The sequence below is a fragment of the Bos indicus x Bos taurus genome, chromosome 3, assembly GCF_003369695.1.
Source record: "Bos indicus x Bos taurus breed Angus x Brahman F1 hybrid chromosome 3, Bos_hybrid_MaternalHap_v2.0, whole genome shotgun sequence".
Taxonomy (NCBI): Eukaryota; Metazoa; Chordata; class Mammalia; order Artiodactyla; family Bovidae; genus Bos; species Bos indicus x Bos taurus.
In genome coordinates, this window is record NC_040078.1 from 80,689,834 (window position 1) to 80,707,961 (window position 18,128).

General features: G+C 48.0%; 1 protein-coding gene across 3 annotated transcripts in view; it reads left to right on the plus strand.

Moving 5' to 3' along the window:
• The window catches only part of JAK1 (Janus kinase 1), a 256,351-nt gene that overhangs the window by 231,624 nt on the left and 6,599 nt on the right, over positions 1-18,128 (plus strand). For all 3 annotated transcript variants that reach the window (XM_027537017.1, XM_027537014.1, XM_027537015.1), the window contains 8 exons: positions 7,755-7,861; positions 10,901-11,044; positions 11,804-11,891; positions 12,358-12,485; positions 13,122-13,257; positions 14,972-15,123; positions 17,411-17,561; positions 17,678-17,772. In XM_027537017.1, the coding sequence (XP_027392818.1) occupies positions 7,755-7,861; positions 10,901-11,044; positions 11,804-11,891; positions 12,358-12,485; positions 13,122-13,257; positions 14,972-15,123; positions 17,411-17,561; positions 17,678-17,772 (1,001 nt within the window). The remainder of the gene's footprint in view (positions 1-7,754; positions 7,862-10,900; positions 11,045-11,803; positions 11,892-12,357; positions 12,486-13,121; positions 13,258-14,971; positions 15,124-17,410; positions 17,562-17,677; positions 17,773-18,128) is intronic.

The following is an 18,128-nucleotide window of genomic DNA, read 5'->3' on the forward strand; positions in this document are numbered from 1 at the left end:
CTGTGGAGAATTCTGAAAGAGATGGGAATACCAGACCACCTGACCTGCCTCTTGAGAAACCTGTATGCAGGTCAGGAAGCAACAGTTAGAACTGGACATGGAACAACAGACTGGTTCCAAATAGGAAAAGGAGTCCGTCAAGGCTGTATATTGTCACCCTGCTTATTTAACTTCTGTGCAGAGTACATCATGAGAAACGCTGGGCTGGAAGAAACACAAGCTGGAATCAAGATTGCCAGGAGAAATATCAATAACTTCAGATATGCAGATAATACCACCCTTATGGCAGAAAGTGAAGAAGAACTAAAGAGCCTCTTGATGAAAGTGAAAGAAGAGAGTGAAAAAGTTGACTTAAAGCTCAACATTCAGAAAACTAAAATCATGGCATCCGGTCTCATCACTTCATGGCAAATAGATGGGGAAACAGTGGCTGACTTTATTTTTTGGGGCTCCAGAATCCCTGCAGATGGTGATTGCAGCCATGGAGTTAAAAGATGCTTACTCCTTGGAAGGAAAGTTATGATCAACCTAGATAGCATATTCAAAAGCAGAGATATTACTTTGTCAACAGAGGTCCGTCTAGTCAAGGCTATAGTTTTTCCAGTGGTCATGTATGTATGTGAGAGTTGGACTATAAAGAAAGCTAAGTGCTGAAGAATTGAAGCTTTTGAACTGTGGTGTTGGAGAAGACTCTTGAGAGTCCCTTGGACTGCAAGGAGATCCAACCAGTCCATTCTGAAGGAGATCAGTCCTGGGTGGTCATTGGAAGAACTGATGTTGAAGCTGAAACTGCAATACTTTGGCCACCTGATGCGAAGAGCTGACTCATTTGAAAAGACCATGATGCTGGGAAAGATTGAGGGCAGGAGGAGAAGGGGACGACAGAGGATGAGATGGTTGGATGGCATCACTGACTCGATGGACGTGAGTCTGAGTGAACTCTGGGAGTTGGTGATGGACAGGGAGGCCTGGCGTGCTGCGGTTCATGGGGTTGCAGAGTCGGACACAAATGAGCAACTGAACTGAACTAAATATGTTCAGTGCACTTAGAAAGAAGGAAGGAGGAGGCGACTAGTGCAGACTCAGGATCATTGGAGGCTTTGTTTGCCACACCATGGAACTGGACTTTATTGTGCAGGCAGTGAGGAGTCACAGGTGGATCATGGAGTGAAATGGATAGAAGAGGTGAAAAACTCGGCCACTTTTATTATTAATTTTTGTTGTGGTAAACTTGCTTTACAATGCTGTATTAGCTTCTGCATAGCAAAATGGACCAGTCACACATATACATATATCCCCTTGCTCTTTTTTTTGAAATTGAATTATTGTTGATTTACAATGTTACATTTCTGATGTACAGCAAAGTGATTCACATATCTGTATATTTTTTCAGATTCTTTTCCATTATAGTTTATTACAAGCTGCTTAATATAGTGCCATGTGTATACAGTAGGACTTTGTTTACCTATTTTTATATATAGTAGTTTGTATCTGCTAATTTCAAATTCCTAATTTATCCTGACATGCACTCCATTTCCTTTTTGGTAAGGATAAGTTTGTTTTCTGTGTTTGTGAGTCTGTTTCTGTTTTAGAAATAAGTTCATTCCATATGTAAGTGATCATATGGTTTTGTCTTTCTCTGTCTGACTTACTTCACTTAGTCTGATAATCTCCGGGTCCATCCATGTTGCTGCAAATGGCATCATTTCATACTTTTTATGATTGAATAATGTTCCATTGTGTGTGTGTGTGTCAGACATGCATTGTGTGTGTGTGTGTGTATTTCTGTGTGTCTCTCTATACTGCACATCTTCTTTATCCATTCATCTGTCAGTGGACTTTTAGGTCGTTTCCATGTTTTACTGAGATATGTTCCCTCTCTATCCATTTTGAATGGATGTTTAATTTTATCAAATGCTTTTTCTGCATCTATTGAGATGATCATGTGGTTTGTCTTTTCTTTTGTTGATGTGGTGTATCACATAGATTGATTTGTGTTTGTTGAACCATTTTTGTGACCCTGAGATGAATCTATCTCAGTCATGGTGTGTGATCCTCTTTATGTGTTGCTGAATTACATTTGCTAGTATTTTATTGAGGAGTTTTGTGTCTGTATTCATTAGAGATATGGGCCTATAATTTCCTTTCTTGCTGTTGTCTTTGTCTGGTTTTAGTATCAGGAAGATGGTGGCTTCATAAAACGAATTTGGGAGTGTTCCTTCCTCTTGAGTCTTTTGAAAGAGTTTGAGAAGGATCGATGTAAGTTTTTCTTTGTATGTTTGGTAGCATTCCCCAGTGATTGCTCTTTTTTAAGCACCATAGACAGTGTCATTGATGTCCTGCTGGTAGATTCATCACCTCTTAGAATGTGAGAACTGGAAGGTCACGTACGGTCACTTGATCAGTGTCCCGTCTGATAGGAGAGAAAACAGATCTGGAGATGTGAAGTGGGTCTCATTAAAGGCCAGGGTCAAAGGGGTTTTGAGTGCCTGGTCTATCTCCAGTGCCAGATCCCTTGAGTACCAATTATTTTGATGTTTCTCTGCCACACAGTACTGGCCTGCATACGTCAGATTCCTTTCTTAGGAGGAGTCAGGCCTTAAGGAAAGGGCAGCACAGTTGTTCCTGAGGACCCAGCAAGTGTAGTCAAAGACACTCTCAGTTTGGTTCAGTTGCTCAGTCGTGTACAAATCTTTGTGACCCCGTGGACTGCAGTACTCCAGGCTTCCCTGTTCATCACCAACTCCCAGAGCCTACTCACACTCAGGTCCATCGCATCAGTGATGCCATCCAACCATCTCATCCTCTATCGTCCTCTTCTCCTCCCGCCTTTAATCTTTCCCAGCAACAGGGTCTTTTCCAGTGAGACAGTTCTTCACATCAGGTGGCCAAAGTATTGGAGTTTCAGCTTTAGCATCAGTCCTTCCAATGAATATTCAGAACTGATTTCCTTTAGGATGGACTGGTTGGATCTCCTTGCAGTCCAAGGGACTCTCAAGAGTCTTCTCCAACACCACAGTTCAGAAGCATCAATACTTCAGCGCTCAGCTTTCTTTATAGTCCAACTCTCCCATCCATATATGACAACTGGAAAAACCATAGCTTTGACTAGAAGGACCTTTGTTGGTCAAATGTCTCTGCTTTTAAATATGCTGTCTAGGTTGGTCATAGCTTTTCTTCCAAGGAGTAAGCATCTTTTAATTTCATGGCTGTAGTCATCATCTGCAGTGATTTTGGAGCCCCCCCAAAATAAAATCAGCCACTGTTTCCCCATCTATTTGCCATGAGGTGATGGGACCGGATGCCATGATTTTAGTTTTCTGAGTGTTGAGTTTTAAGCCAACTTTTTCACTCTCCTCTTTTACTTTCATCAAGAGGCTCTTTAGTTCTTCTTCACTTTCTGCCATGAGGATGGTATCATTTGTGTATCTGTAGTTATTGATATTTCTCCTAGCAATCTTGATTCCGGCTTGTGCTTCTTCCAGCCCAGCGTTTCTCATGATGTACTCTGCATATAAGTTAAATAAGCAGAGTGGCAATATACAGCCTTGACGTACTCCTTACCTGATTTGGAACCAGTTTGTTGTTCCATGTCCAGTTCTGTTACTTCTTGACCTGCATACAGATTTTCTCAAGAGGCAGGTAAGGTGATCTGGTATTCCCATCTTTTTCAGAATTTTCCACAGTTTATTGTGATCCACACCTTCAAAGGCTTTGGCATAGTCAGTAAAGCAGAAGTAGATGTTTTTCTGGAACTCTCTTGCTTTTTCGATGATCCAGCAGATGTTGACAATTTGATCTCTGGTTCCTCTGCCTTTTCTAAATCCAGCTTGAACATCTGGAAGTTCACAGTTCACATACTGTTGAAGCCTGGCTTGGAGAATTTTGAGCATTACTTTACTAGCGTGTGAGATGAGTGCAATTGTGCGGTAGTTTGAGCATTCTTTGGCATTGCCTTTCTTTGGGATTGGAATGAAAACCGACCTTTTCCAGTCCTGTGGCCACTGCTGAGTTTTCCAGATTTGCTTGCATATTGACTGTAGCACTTTAACAACATCATCTTTTAGGATTTTAAATATCTTAACTGGAATTCCATCACCTTCACTAGCTTTGTTGGCAGTGATGCCTCCTAAGGCCCACTTGACTTCGCATTTCAGGATGTCTGGCTCTAGGTCACTGATCACACCATCACGGTTATCTGGGTCATAAAGATCTTTTTTGTATAGTTCTTCTGTGTATTCCTGCCATCTCTTCTTAATATCTTCTGCTTCTGCTTATTCCATACTATTTCTGTCCTTTATTGTGCTCATCTTTGCATGAAATGTTCCTTTGGTATCTCTGATTTTCTTGAAGAGATCTCTAGTCTGTCTGTTAACAGAGTGTGTCTGTGAGTCTTTCCGTGCGTGGTGGGCAGAGGAAGCAACACCAACACAAAAAGGGGCCTGGGTGCTTGATGTTTGAATCGCTTTTTGGTCTCCTAGCAAGGCACTGTCATTGAACTCGGTGAAAGAGGAAGGACTTGTGTGCTTGTTGATCAGATAGGGTTTCCTGCCAGCCTGGGGGTGTAACTTGCAGCCTTTGTTTTTGTGCTTCAAGATACTCTGCAAAGGTAAAAACACATCTGCCACTTGACTGTGAGACCTCAGGGTGGACTCTCACCTTAGAGCCCAGGAACCCTATTCACTCGCATAATCTCTCCTTCCAGATATGAGAGGCCCTTTTCGCTTTAGTGGGTTCAGGGATTAGTGGGTTCAGGCTGAGGCTGAGGAAATGGAGCACTGCAGGCCCGGGAGGCAAGGTGGCGGCAGGCTGGAGACGGGCATGTGGTTTCTCTGCTGGAATTTGCTGGGAGGCCTCTGGTGCGGCTGCCACCTTGCTGGAGACTGGCGGCTGCGGCGGGAGAAGCACAGGAACAGGGCTGAACCCTCCTCACGGCTTCTGCTGAGGCTTCTGGAGCACTGAGCTGAATGTGATGCTCAGTGTTTGTCTCTCCACTTGATTATAAACTCTTAAGACAGGATCTGGGTCTCACCACGATGATTCATGGGAGAGGCAGCCCCCAGCACAGAATGGGCGCTCCCTCATGTCGAGTGAATAGTTACAGCAGGAGCCACCACATTGGTGTGTACCTACTAGTCCCAAGCAGTTTATCTGCATTTTTAAGTTAGTTCTTTGTAGCTATTATAAATATGAGGAAATTGAGAATCAGAAATATTCACTAACTTGTTCAGAATCACACAACTGTTTGTATCCCTAGTGGTTACACTGAGAGTAGCAGTTTAAAAAAAAAAAAGTAGCAGTAAATAATAATGGTGATGATAATGGCTGCTGTCATCTATTATCACATGAGTAATTCTTAAGTTTGCCAGCCACCCATTGAGGTTCTTTCATGGTTTAAGTTGTTTAATCTTCATAATGATCCATAGTATGTTGTTATCCATTATACTTACTCAAGATTGCTTCGATAGTTAGAGGAGGCATGGGAATTTGAACTCATGTTTTCCGACTCCAGCCACAGTGCTCTTTCCCCTATATCACACCCTCTGCAGAGGTACAAGTGCAGTTACCAGCCCGAGACTCTGGGGTGAGGGTCAGTTCTCCTGACCTTTGGGGGTGGGTGCTGTGGGGGTAGAGCGAGACTATGCGTATGTGGGTGGCTTTTCCACGTATGCCCTCAGAAGCCTCGTCTTCCCTCTGCCACCTGCAAATTAGAGAAGTGGCGCAATTGTGAAAACTGAGGAGAGTGTCATTTTGAGTTTCTCAGCGCCTCAGCCCTTCTGAGCACTGGCTTCCGATGGCCAGAGCCCAGCCTGGTTTCACACTTCAATGCACCCAAGAAACTTCATGGAATAAATAAAATCAGGCGGCCCCTCAGAATGAGTGTGATAGTCAAGAAAGTCTACTTCTCTTGTGCCTTGCCCAGTGCTGCTGTCCCTCTCCAAGTCTGAGGGTGACCGTGTTAAGAGATGGGGACCTACTGACCAGTCACCACTGATTCGCTCATGTTCTCATCCGTGCAGTCAAATCTTGGAGCTTGATTTCTACACGGTTCAGCTCTGACACTGAGGACTTAGCAGATCATTGCCAAAGCTCCAGGAATCAGGTGGTGCAACACAGATGAAGGTGCTGACCGATGTGACACCGTTCATAGTCACAGGGGCTGCCAGTCACGGGGCAGTCACCTCCCACCAGGCATTGACCCTCCACGAGCATCATCTCGTTTATCCCTCACAGCACCCCAGTGAGGAGCATAACTGTGTCCCCCATTTTTGTAGTGGGGAAACAGGTTCATGGACGTTTACCAGCTTTCCCCACTCTTGATCCCAGTTTCATGTTCTCTGAAGTGGCCCACAAATGGCCCCTGTTCCCACTCTCTTCTCTGATTTCCTCAGTGGCCCTACTGCCTACACCCTTCCCTTGGGCACCACTCAGGTGGCCCTTTCTTCATGTCTTTTCTCCAGAGTTGCCTGCTTGAAGCTGATTTTTTCCAGGTAACTGGGGTTAGAGTCAGGATAACAGAATGGAGGAGAGTCTGAAAACGGGGTACTCAGGGTATGATAATGGGGGAGCCTGTATCTGAACAAGCTTTTGGCTCCCAGATTTGTACCCCCTTCCACTAGGGCCAGGCATGCTGTGGAGGCAAGAGACTGGAGCCAGCCCTGAATGCAGCATGAATCCAGAGCCTGACCTTGGGCAAATGATTTAATAGCTCTGAATCTGTTTTCTGATCTGTAAGGGGATAAGAATACTATATATCTCATAGGATTGTCATAAGGGAAGGAGCTAATGTGTATAAAACTCCTTAGGACAGTGGCTGGCACAGAGAAGGTAGTCAGAAAGTGTGAGCTGAAAAAAACAAAAGAAAATAACAAATCCTGCCTGGCAGGATAGAGGATTTGAGTCACTTGGCCCATTGCTTAAGGACAGTGGATGAATACTCTGGTGACTGGTCCGATCTGGAAGGTGCTTTCTTCCCTCACGATAACCTTGGAACTCAGAGTGGCTCCATGGTGGGACGGCGACTTGCATGCCACCTGTGCTCACCCTGACTTAGCAGATTTTATAAGGGGTCTAGTTTGTTATTTGAATCAGTAGAATCTGGGGGATGGTCTGCTTGAAATCTGAACATTGAGCCAGCAGTTCATTAAATGCCTCCTTGTTGTCGGCACTGCTAGGAACTAGAAAGCCTCTGGCACAGCCTTCTTTTTTGGGTCACCCACCCTGTTCTTCACGGAACCTGGGGTTTTAACCCTCCCATTTTGGTTCCTGTCACTTCTGGTGTGCTTCCTTTGTCCTCAGTTCTCATCCTTCAGCCCACACTCTGTTCTTCATTCATATGTTTAACAAGTATTTATTGAGTACCTACTGTGTACCAGGCTGTGAAGGCAGAGCAGGAAATAATACAGACACAGGCCCTACCTTATAGAGTTTCTGTTCTCAGCTTCTAACATTTCATTTCCTCCCCTGACTTCTCTTACCAGTACAGATCCTGCTGTGTCAACCCCGGAGTGCCTGCCCTTTAAGAGTAGTGGCACAGATTTTGACTGATTATTTGATTCATATTGGCTCTGTTATTAGCCTTGCTGATGAGCTCCTGGAGGGCAGGAATCAAGTACTTAGTAAATATTTGTTGAGTGACAGAGCCAACAAGTGCCCATGTATGTGTTGAGCAAGCCCATGGCCGAGGAGATGTTGGCAACTGGGACCTTAGACTTTCATTGCTCCACTCAGACTTCTCTTTCTTTCTTCCATAGAAATCTCCAATCTGCTGGTGGCCACCAAGAAAGCCCAGGAGTGGCAGCCTGTCTACACCATGAGCCAGCTGAGTTTCGATCGAATCCTCAAGAAAGATATTACGCAAGTGAGTCATTGCTGCCATTCCTGGGAACAGACCTGGCCCTGCCTCCTCACAGTGGAGAAGCCTGGGGAACCTGGGGAGAACAAAGTCATGTTTGCAGAGATCCTGATGAACAAGGGGACTTCCCTTTCATAGGTGAAGCTGGTCAGCCAGCAGGTGCCCTGCTGTCCACCCAGCCTTGCTGATGCACCCTAGACTCTCTCCTTGAAGGACCTGGCTTAGTCAATTTTTGAATGGTTATCGAGGGCTACAGAGACCTTCCATTCCCGGTTCCTGTAGTTGTAGGGACCAGCCCTAGAAGTAGTTGGAGAATTTGGTGGGCATGTTGACAGATCTCCATAGGGGATTATAGGCTGATGACTCTCATGGCCCCAAAACATGCTTTGTGACAAGGCGCTTCTGAATTTCAGTCCTGGGCTTTCTGATGACATTTCCAGACAGAACAAAGCTGAGGGCGCACAGAGCACAGTGAGGGAGCAGGAGACACACAGTTCAGACCTGAAGGAGAGAGCTGTGCCCAGAAACTGACACCTCAGACCAGGGTTCTAGCCTCCGGAGGGCTGTGGCCCAGTGTCTGCAGGCTTGGGCAGGCCCAGTTTTCCTCGTAGCTGCCCTTGGGCCTTGTAGGGTATGAGGTCCAGGGAACCCCCACTTTCTGTTATGTACCCCCCACCTAAGCCCCCTGACACAGGGGGAGACTAAGCCAGTGTGCCAGCAGCCTGGGAGGGAAGGAAATCTGTACAGGCCGCTTACTGCCCCAGAGAGGCTGCCCCATCTTGGAGGTGCTGGAGGGCGAGTCGTGGGCTCACTCGTTGAGGACCAGGCAAAGGGTAGCAGGCCTGAGGCTGGGTTGTTCATCTGCTTTTTGAAATCAGTTCCTGAAATGATTGAGGAGGTCTTGAGGGAGTGGAAGTCCACAGGGGCAAATGCCCTGCTTCACTATGTAAATGCTTTCCTGAGGGCAGATCTCACTGTTCTGTCCCTCAGGGTATCAGAGCTGTGTCCAGAGATGGGCAGCACCCCAGCCTCTTTTCTTCCTGGAACTTGACGTGTACCCAGGGTCTTCCTTCTCTTCTTCCCCTTGAGCCTCTGGGCCTCTGTGCCATCCTCTGTGCCTCCAGTGTTCATTTAGCCAAGAGTGACTGAGCACTTCCCTGTGCCAGGCATGACCGCCACCCTCAGCAGGCACACAGTCCGGTGGGGGAGGCAGATTCTTATCTATCCTGAGTAGATAATTAAACTATCAGGAGACAAGTCCCGAGTAGAGAGGTACGGCAGGGTGTGGGTCTGTCAAACGACCATGCTGCCTGGTCTTGGGACAGCAGTGGTGTCCTGGGAGAAGTGGCATCAAAGCAGAGCCCCAGAGGATGGACAAGCACTCAGCAAAGACACGGCGCAGCGTGGGGGGAGGCTGGAGTGGGACACACAGTTGCTGTGGAATCCTTACCACACAGTGCTGTGACTTGGCCCCCGGAATAAGCAACGCTTCTGGGGGAACAGTAATTATTCTGAAAGCATATGGCTTTTACAGGATGTTCTGGGAACACAACTTCCCATAAGCTTGATGAATCGCTTCATGACAGATGCAGCTTTAATGAATAGCCACAGGGCCTTGCCAGGATACAGTAGACAGGGCAGATGTACCACCATTCTGCTGTGACAGATGACAAACGGTGGCATTTGTGCAAATTAATATACCAAATTAACGATTGTGTACATTCTTAAGAGAGACAGAAATCAGCCTAGGGAGTCAGCCACAAAGCATCTTCTGCATTTAGAGGAGGTCCTAGAATAATACATATCAGTAGAATGATAGAACTCCCAGTTACACGTTTTGTGGGGTTAATATCATTAGCTTGACAATGCCTGAGTTTCGTGACTCACATTTGGATTCACTCCAAATAGTAAGAGTATTTAATTCAGAATTATTAAAACTTAATCTCTGTGTGTGTGTGTGTTAGTCACTCAGCCATGTCTGACTCTCTGCAACCCCATGGACTGCAGCCCGCCAGGCTCCTCTGTCCATGGAATTCTCCAGGCAAGAATACTGGAGTGGGTTGTCATTTCCTTCTGCAGGGGATCTTCCTGACCCAGGGATCGAACCTGGGTCTCCCACATTGCAGGTGGAGTCTAAGCTTAAGCCAAAAGGGCCTTAAAGACAGATCATTGTTTGTTGTATGTTCAGGGCCTTGAGCAGATGATCTCATTTAGTTCTCATGCTGCTGATTTGGTTTTATTACCTTTTCATATGTGGGGAAACTGAGGCCTGTCCCTCCTGAGTCTGCCTCTGCTATCAGTCACCTTCCTCTAGGGATTGCTAGGGCATGTGCATGTACAAATTGTACTGCTAATTTGAAAGCATGCACACGTATACCTGTGTATCAGATAGATGGGTAGAAAATGAATAGGTGCGAGGGGGCGATTAGACAAAACACATCGGCCAGCAGATTGACTTCTACTCACCGTGTGCCAGGAACTTTTCTACCTAATTCTTCTTTTGATAATTAACACCAACCCTAGGAGACAGGTATACTGTTAACCTATTTACAGAAAACGGGTGCAGACTGAGTGTGATGAAAGCAAGTTCCCCAAAGGCCAATAAGCAGTAGGGCCAGGACTCACAAGCCTGTTCTCCTATTTCCCAGCCTGTGGGTGGAGGAACCTCCTGCGAGGTCCTGCTCTGGAGGCCCAGGGTGGGGCCAGCATTGGTGGCTATTAAGGGCACCCTTGGAAGTTGTACGAAAGGTCACTGTTGATATTTTGGCCCCAGGCTGTTCCTGGAGGGAGATACAGCGGGTTGCTGTTCAGAGAATAAGAGGATTGTCTCCTGGGGCCCAGGGAGTGCCTCCGCTGTGTTGGGCCAAGTAGCTTTTTGTTTCCTCTGGAGGCCTGACAGGCCCAGGCCCCGAGAGATGTGAGCTGCTGGGGCCCCTTTGCTGTTGTCCCACCCAAGCAGTGTGTGTGTGTGCCCCCCAGAGGACTCAGACCGGCATCACTGCAGCCCCAGGGAGGGTCACGCTAACCTCCCACTTCCCCCTTCAGGGCGAGCACCTTGGGAGAGGCACGCGGACACACATCTACTCTGGGACCCTCACGGATTACAAGGATGACGAAGGGACCTCTGAAGAGAAGAGAATAAAAGTCATCCTGAAGGTCTTAGACCCCAGCCACAGGGACATTTCTCTGGCAAGTGTCACCCTCATCGCCCTCCCCCATCTGTGCAGCCAGTAGAGCACAGTGGGCTGAGAGGAACCCTTGCCCATTCTGGCCTTGTTTTCCAGTCAAGATTCCTTTCTTCAAATAGAATCTTGGGTTAACGCGGCATAGGAAGCAAGCGAGGGAGTACAGATACGGTGGTTTGAGCAGTCCCCCCACCTTGGCCTGTCCCTCCCTGTCTGTCCCACTCTCTCCCGTGTCCTCCTAGAGGTCCACGTGGCGGCCGTGGCGCCTTGGACACTAGCTGAGTGGTCTCAAAAGCCCTGATGCAGCCCAGGCTGTCACCCAGAGTCTGGAAAAGTAAAGCCCAGAGGAGTCAAATGACTGACCCACGATTCCCACATCCTGTTAGAGACAAAGCCGAGTCTCGACAGACATCTGCTGCCTTGGTTTTCCTTTTATTCTAATATAGTGTCAAACGTTGTTACTTCGCAACCTTTGAAGGAAGCAGCAGTGGACATGAATATCCAATGAGGAAGTTGCTGCCAGCCTAGCCCACCAGCCCAGCACTGTGTCCTATGGGGTTTCTACCTAAGTCCTATGTCCCAGCCAGGTGACACTCACAGTAGAGGCTTGGCAGTGCCTCCGGGCAGTTGAGGCCAGGCCTTTGGACGAGGACAGTGGTGAGCTTCCCTGGGATCCACTGCCTTCCCTCTCAGCTGAGCCCCACTTTAGGGTCCGGCCAGTGGAGGCCTGCCCTTGACATGTCTTTGTCCTGTTCTCCCACAGGCCTTCTTTGAGGCAGCCAGCATGATGAGGCAGGTCTCCCACAAACACATCGTGTACCTCTATGGGGTTTGCGTCCGAGATGTGGAGAGTAAGTGTTTCTCTTTGGAAGGGGAGGGTGGTCCTGGCCGGGGAGCATGGCTGCTGTGAAGATGACTGGGAGCTGACATCTACTTCATGTTGCTCAGGCTTCTTGCTTTTCTTTTTGTAATCAAGGAATGCAAAGCGCTGAGCAGGTCACTTGCTTAAGCTAGTAGTGGACATGGAAGTAAATCTCATTTGTTTTTCATTGATTTCTTGAATGTTTACTTCTGGCCGGCTCTGGGTCCCACACTGGAAGTGGAGAGTGGGTGGGCTGAGTTCATTGCTCAGAGAGTCAGAGTAGAAGGAGCGTCAGGCAGGGCTTGAACCCAAGCCTGTCCGACTCTGAAGCACTGTGCCACTTGGACTGTCAAGCTGAGTACCAGTCAGTAAACCAGGCTCTCGTGAGGGAATCGGGGAGGGTGCTGTCCCAGATGGACGTCAGGTTGCAGATGTGGCCGTTTTTGTGTTTGTAGATATCATGGTGGAAGAGTTTGTGGAGGGGGGACCCCTGGACCTCTTCATGCATCGGAAAAGTGACGTCCTCACCACACCCTGGAAGTTTAAAGTTGCCAAACAGCTGGCCAGCGCCCTGAGTTACTTGGTAAGTATGTTCTGATGTCTGTCGTCTCAGCCAAGAACCAGAATTCCTAGTAGGGGAGGCAGGAGGGAGGTACTAACCAAGCAGACTGGAGGGCCCAGGCTGTGTGCCTTTATACAGGTGTGCCTGGTGATTAGTGAAAACCACCATCTTGGGCTGTTCTGTGTGCTTACGTATGGATCCTGCTTAGAGGGAAATTTTATCCCTTCAGAAGACTGACTTGGGTACTGCATTGTATGGTGAGAGTAGAAATATTACAGTACTTGCTGAATGAGTGAATGAATCTGTTGGGATCAGCAGTAGCTCACATTTATTGAGTGCTTACCATGCTTCAGCTGTGCATGTGTTTTTAGGCTCTCACCACTTTAATTCTCACAAAAGCCTTATGAAGCCTGCCCACCCACCACCCCCCTCCCCCGACCCTAGTCATCCCTGTTTCCCTGATGAGGGAAGTAGAGCAGAGGGATGTTATAGAACGTGCCCAAGTTGCACAGATCATCCATGGGAGCTCTTGGCTGCCCGGGTCTGGCTGAGGCTGGGGGAATGTGGGTTACGACCCAAGGGCTGGAAACAGGAAGGGGCTCGGGAAGGAGGGAGCAGCACTGCCATTTCTGCTGAGTCAGCCTTTTCACTCCGCAGGAGGATAAAGACCTGGTCCACGGAAATGTGTGCACTAAAAACCTCCTTCTGGCCCGCGAGGGCATCGACAGTGAGTGCGGCCCCTTCATCAAGCTCAGTGACCCTGGCATCCCCATCACTGTGCTCTCCAGGCAAGGTGTGCTCCCCCTCCCTCCCATCTCCTCCCCACCCCCTGCAGGCAGGTCCAGGCCAGCTGGGGAGGGGCTGGGCTGGGGTTCTCTCTCCTTTTAGAAAGCATACTTCTGCAAAAGGTGTCTGTTGCTCCTGCCCAGCCCTTGGGGGTGGAGGAGATGCTGTGCGGGGGAGGGTTGGTCTCTGACCTCAAGGAGCTGTCTGTGCAGTAGAAGAAACCACTTGGCCAAGACATATCTGGTCCTGGTGATGAAGGAGCTTGTTTGAGGTGTAGGGGTAGCACCTTGCTCAGAGGGAGGCTGTGGGTCCTGGGTGGTCAGAGGGGTGTCAGGAGGAATGGGCCCTGGGTCCTCCCTGTGTTCCTTTTGAAATCCCCTGTAGCGAGTGAGCAGTTTGGGGAGGTGCCTTAGCATTGCTGAGACATCACCCTGAGCCGACAACTCCAGAGGAGTGGGCAGACCCGTCAGCTGAAACGCTACGCAGCACCGCATAGTTCGTGCTCTGTCTCTAGGCCCACGTGGGGTCCCAGAGCGCCCCTGGGCCTGGTGCCCCCCACTTGCCATGGCCTGTGGTCTTCAGCAGTGAGAGTTTTGCTCAGTCATTCAGTCAAGGAATGGACTGAGTTTAGAAGGAAACCAGGATGAAGGACAGGCCTCACAAATAAGACCCAAATCATCCACTCTTTGGAAGGGGAGCAGGGAGCATCCTTTGGCACCTTTTGACACTTACTGCCTGGCCATCGTCCAGCAGTCCTGAGACGGACCCAGCCCTGAACCTGTCGGGGGTCCTATTATCAGCAAGGGTCTGAGACACAGACACCAGTGACTCTAGAACAAGTAGAGAAGCCTGGGGATGCTGCAAGAGGGGCCTGTAAAATTCAGAGGAGAGAGACGACATCCGGGGGGCCCAGAGAGTGAATCAGCAAGGAGGTGGGTTTCATCTGGGCCTTATAGGCCAGTGAGGTGAGCCGGCAGCAAGGCGACGGTAGGCACACGGTCCTAGGGCCAGCCTGCACTTGTCTGTCAGGAGGAAGGACGTGAGAAGGCGGGAAGGAGGGCCACCAGGCCTGAGCATCACTGCCCAGCTCGGGAGTGGCTTCTTGCCTGTTTCCATCAGGGGCTGAGAGGCTGCTCCAGGAGGCCACTGAGCTCATTCAGGGCCATTTCTGTGGACGTGGCAGGGGGTCCAAACAGCTTATTGGCCTTGGTCAGCAGCTGGGTGCAAGAGATGTGTGACTTCTTTTGTTCTTTCTCAAATGAAAGAAAACCCACGTTAGAGAAGTGTGACATTGGATGGTGCAGAGTGTGGGGGGAAGGGGAGGTTAGCCTGTGCCCACTCTGCATGTGTTGGCCTCTTCTCCCTGGCCTTCCCTTTCTTAACCCTTTGTCCATGTGACCTCCTCCACTCGGGGGTGACTTGCTGTTTTTGAAGCCAAAGCTTCAGAAGATGGGCTCCCACCCCCTCCTGGGGAGTCTTTGTTAAACAGACACATCTGCAGGCCCTGTCTCAGACAGGTGCATCAGAAGGGCCAGGGCTGAGCGGCTGGAAAACTGCCCCTTTAACAAGCTTTCCACAGGCCCAGTCCAGCCACGGCCTACGTTTGGAAAACAGTGCTTGAAGGCATTTCTTTGTTAACTTCTAGTTCTTGCTGCAGTGGTGGTGATACACTCCCCAGGTATTGCAGACACTGATCTGTGAACGCCTCTTGGCTTTTCCAGAGTGCATAGAACGAATCCCCTGGATTGCTCCCGAGTGTGTTGAAGACTCCAAGAATCTGAGTGTGGCTGCTGACAAGTGGAGCTTTGGAACCACACTCTGGGAAATCTGCTACAATGGCGAGATCCCCTTGAAAGACAAGACGCTGATTGAGGTGAGCGCCTGCTTTCCAGTTGGGAGCTGAGTGAGGGCCCCTTGAACACACAGGGGCGTCTCAGGAATTATCAGGAAACCCCACACTGTGAGAGGAGACGGTCACGGGTTTGACTCTCCTCCACAGGCTTACTGGCTGTGTAACCTCACACGTTAGTTTCCTTGGGCCTGGATTCATCATCTATGAAATGGAGATAAAGAGTACCTACTTTGCAGGGTTGTTACGACGATTAATCAAATAATGCACGTAGAGTGCCAGGTATACAATACGAGCTCAGGAGCTGATTCTAGCATCTCAGGATTAACACACAAGTATTTATGAGTCCTGCCTGTGTACCAGGTATTGTCCTAAGTTGAAGCTAGGGGTTCACAATGAAAGAGACAACACAGGCCTTACCTGCCCGTAGTGACCTTAGGGTCTAGAAGGAGAATTGGGCTAAACTAGCAGTAAGGATCTGAAACCATCACCCAAAGAGCCATGTGTGTTGGGTAGGGTAGTGTCATTACTCTTGTTTTACAGGTCAGGTAACCGAGATGCAGGTGGCTCACGGCCTGGGTTATTCAGCTAGGATGCACAACTTCAAGGCTAACTCTTGCTTGTTCACTTGCAGAGAGCTAGTAGAGCTTTCTAACTCTAAAGGGATACTGTAGTAGCAGTAACAGTGAAGGACCACTGATCCCCACTCACTGATTTGCTTTCTGGAATGCGCCTTGTGTGTTTAGTGGGGCAGGCGTCACTTGTAGCTGGGAGGGAATGATCCAAGTCCAGGGGAAGGTGGTATTTCAGACGTCTACAGGAAGCAGTAAGTGGTTCCATTTGCCTGGAGTGTGGAGAGGAGTGACAGGTGAACAGGTGGGAAGGGTTGTGTGAGGTTAGGTTTCTAGAGGCCCTAAATGCCCGGGTGTTGTGGGACGGTGAAGGGCTTGGAGGCCGCGCCGGCACGGCGTGCTTAGACGGTAGTTAGATGGACAGGCTGAGGAGAGGGCAGGGCACTGAGTCCCCTGCGGTGCTCAATGGTGAGAGCCTGAGCCAGGAAGTGGCAGTGGGGATTCAGTGTGGAGGGTGCGCTTGGAGGAGATACCAAAGAGGCTAAAGAACCTCTAACCAGTTAATCTTCTGACAGATGAACGTGGTGCAAGACTTGGGCAAGAGGAATTAAGCTAAAACCCATGGAGAAATCAGCACCTCTGTAGATCTGCTATTTGGAATTTTCAGGCAGGACTTTTGGGAGTAATTTTAACTTCCTTGGAAACAAAACGGCATACCATTTGCTGTCAGTATGTTTGAGCACCTTGTGTTTACCCAGGGCTGAGTAGAATATGGAGACAGGGTAAGCAAAGGTCTGCACTGGAGCCTAGAAGAGTGAGCGATACTCCAAGGCAGGGGCAGCCCTCAGCTCCCTCATTCTCTCGCTTTTCCTCCTCTCCTCTGGAGCCCAACTCCCCACCCCTACAGCAGGATCCACAGGGACCACAAGAGAAACCAGTACCCTTGAGATTCAGCTACAGACCAGAGTCTGGAGCGTAGTAAATTTACTGAATTTTTTTAATGATTTAAATAAATCATTTGTTTCAGAATTTTAAAGTAACCACTTGATGAGAATTTGGGAAATAGAGAAAACTATTTTTAAAAAAGAAAATATTAATCACTATATTCCAGTCACCCTTGACTAATATTTAACACTTTGGCATATTGTCTTCCTGTTTTTATCAGTTTAAACAGAATTGGGACCATGCTGAATTGTTTCATTTAATGTAATATCCTATATGATTAAATTGATTTAAGAGTTCATTGTTTCATTAAATTCTAATTTACTTAATTTAACTAAAATTAGATACTTGGCCTTGAGGTTGTTTTCATATTTGTAATGTTCTGTTTAATTTTGCAGGGAATATCTTTAAATATAAATCTTTGTTTATATCTGACTTATTTGTGAGTCATTCCGTAGTTGCAATTAATGAGTCAAAGAGTTTGAAGAATCTGAAGATTTCTACACATGTTGCCAAGTCATATTCCAGAAGGTTGCATGACTTTGCAGGAATACAGCTTATTTGGGACTGGGTAGGATATACTGCGTATTTTCCTTGAATTCAGACTATTTTTGTATCAGGAGATTTTCCACAGCTGTGAAAAAAGGCAACAGCAGTACTCACATTTATGAAGTCTACCCTTAAGCAGAGCTATTGGGAATTAAATTAGGGATTGTTAGGTAACTCTTTCTGACCTGGGGTTTAAAGGTTTGTGGGTGGTTCCTTTGGTTTCTTCAACATGGTCCTCTTCTTTGCAGAAAGAGAGATTCTATGAAAGCCGGTGCAGGCCAGTGACCCCGTCTTGTAAGGAGCTAGCTGACTTGATGACCCGCTGCATGAACTATGACCCCAACCAGAGACCCTTCTTCCGAGCCATCATGAGAGACATCAATAAGCTGGAGGAGCAGAGTAAGACTGCCTTAAGTTGTTTAACCAAGACCAGCCAGGGCCCGGGGGAGGGGGTGACAACTTGAAGCCTGGAGGGGCATTCACTCTTTTTTAACATGTTTTCTCTCTTCTGTTAGATCCAGACATTGTATCAGAAAAAAAGCCAACAACTGAAGTGGATCCCACACATTTTGAAAAGCGGTTCTTAAAGAGGATCCGTGACTTGGGAGAGGCAAGTTTCACTCCTGACCATTCACCTCTCTGGACATCTAGAGCCATTCTCCATTCTCTCTCGTTTCAGGTCAAAGTTTATAAGAGGAAGCATCTTCCAGTGTTTTCTCAGGGATTGTGTGTTTCTCCATCTGACAAAGAGTGGCAGCGTGCACATGCCTGCCTGTTCATGCACACAGGACATTAGTCAGCACCCTCAGGAGCTGCCGCTGTCCCTTTTTTTTTAATAAGGGACAGAGAATATAAAGGGAGAGGCCTAGGGGATGGGTATAGATATGGTAGAAATAGAACAATCGCTGCCTCTGACTTTTTTTGGGAATATGTATCCTGTGAGGCTGCTTAAATGAACAGTGGATT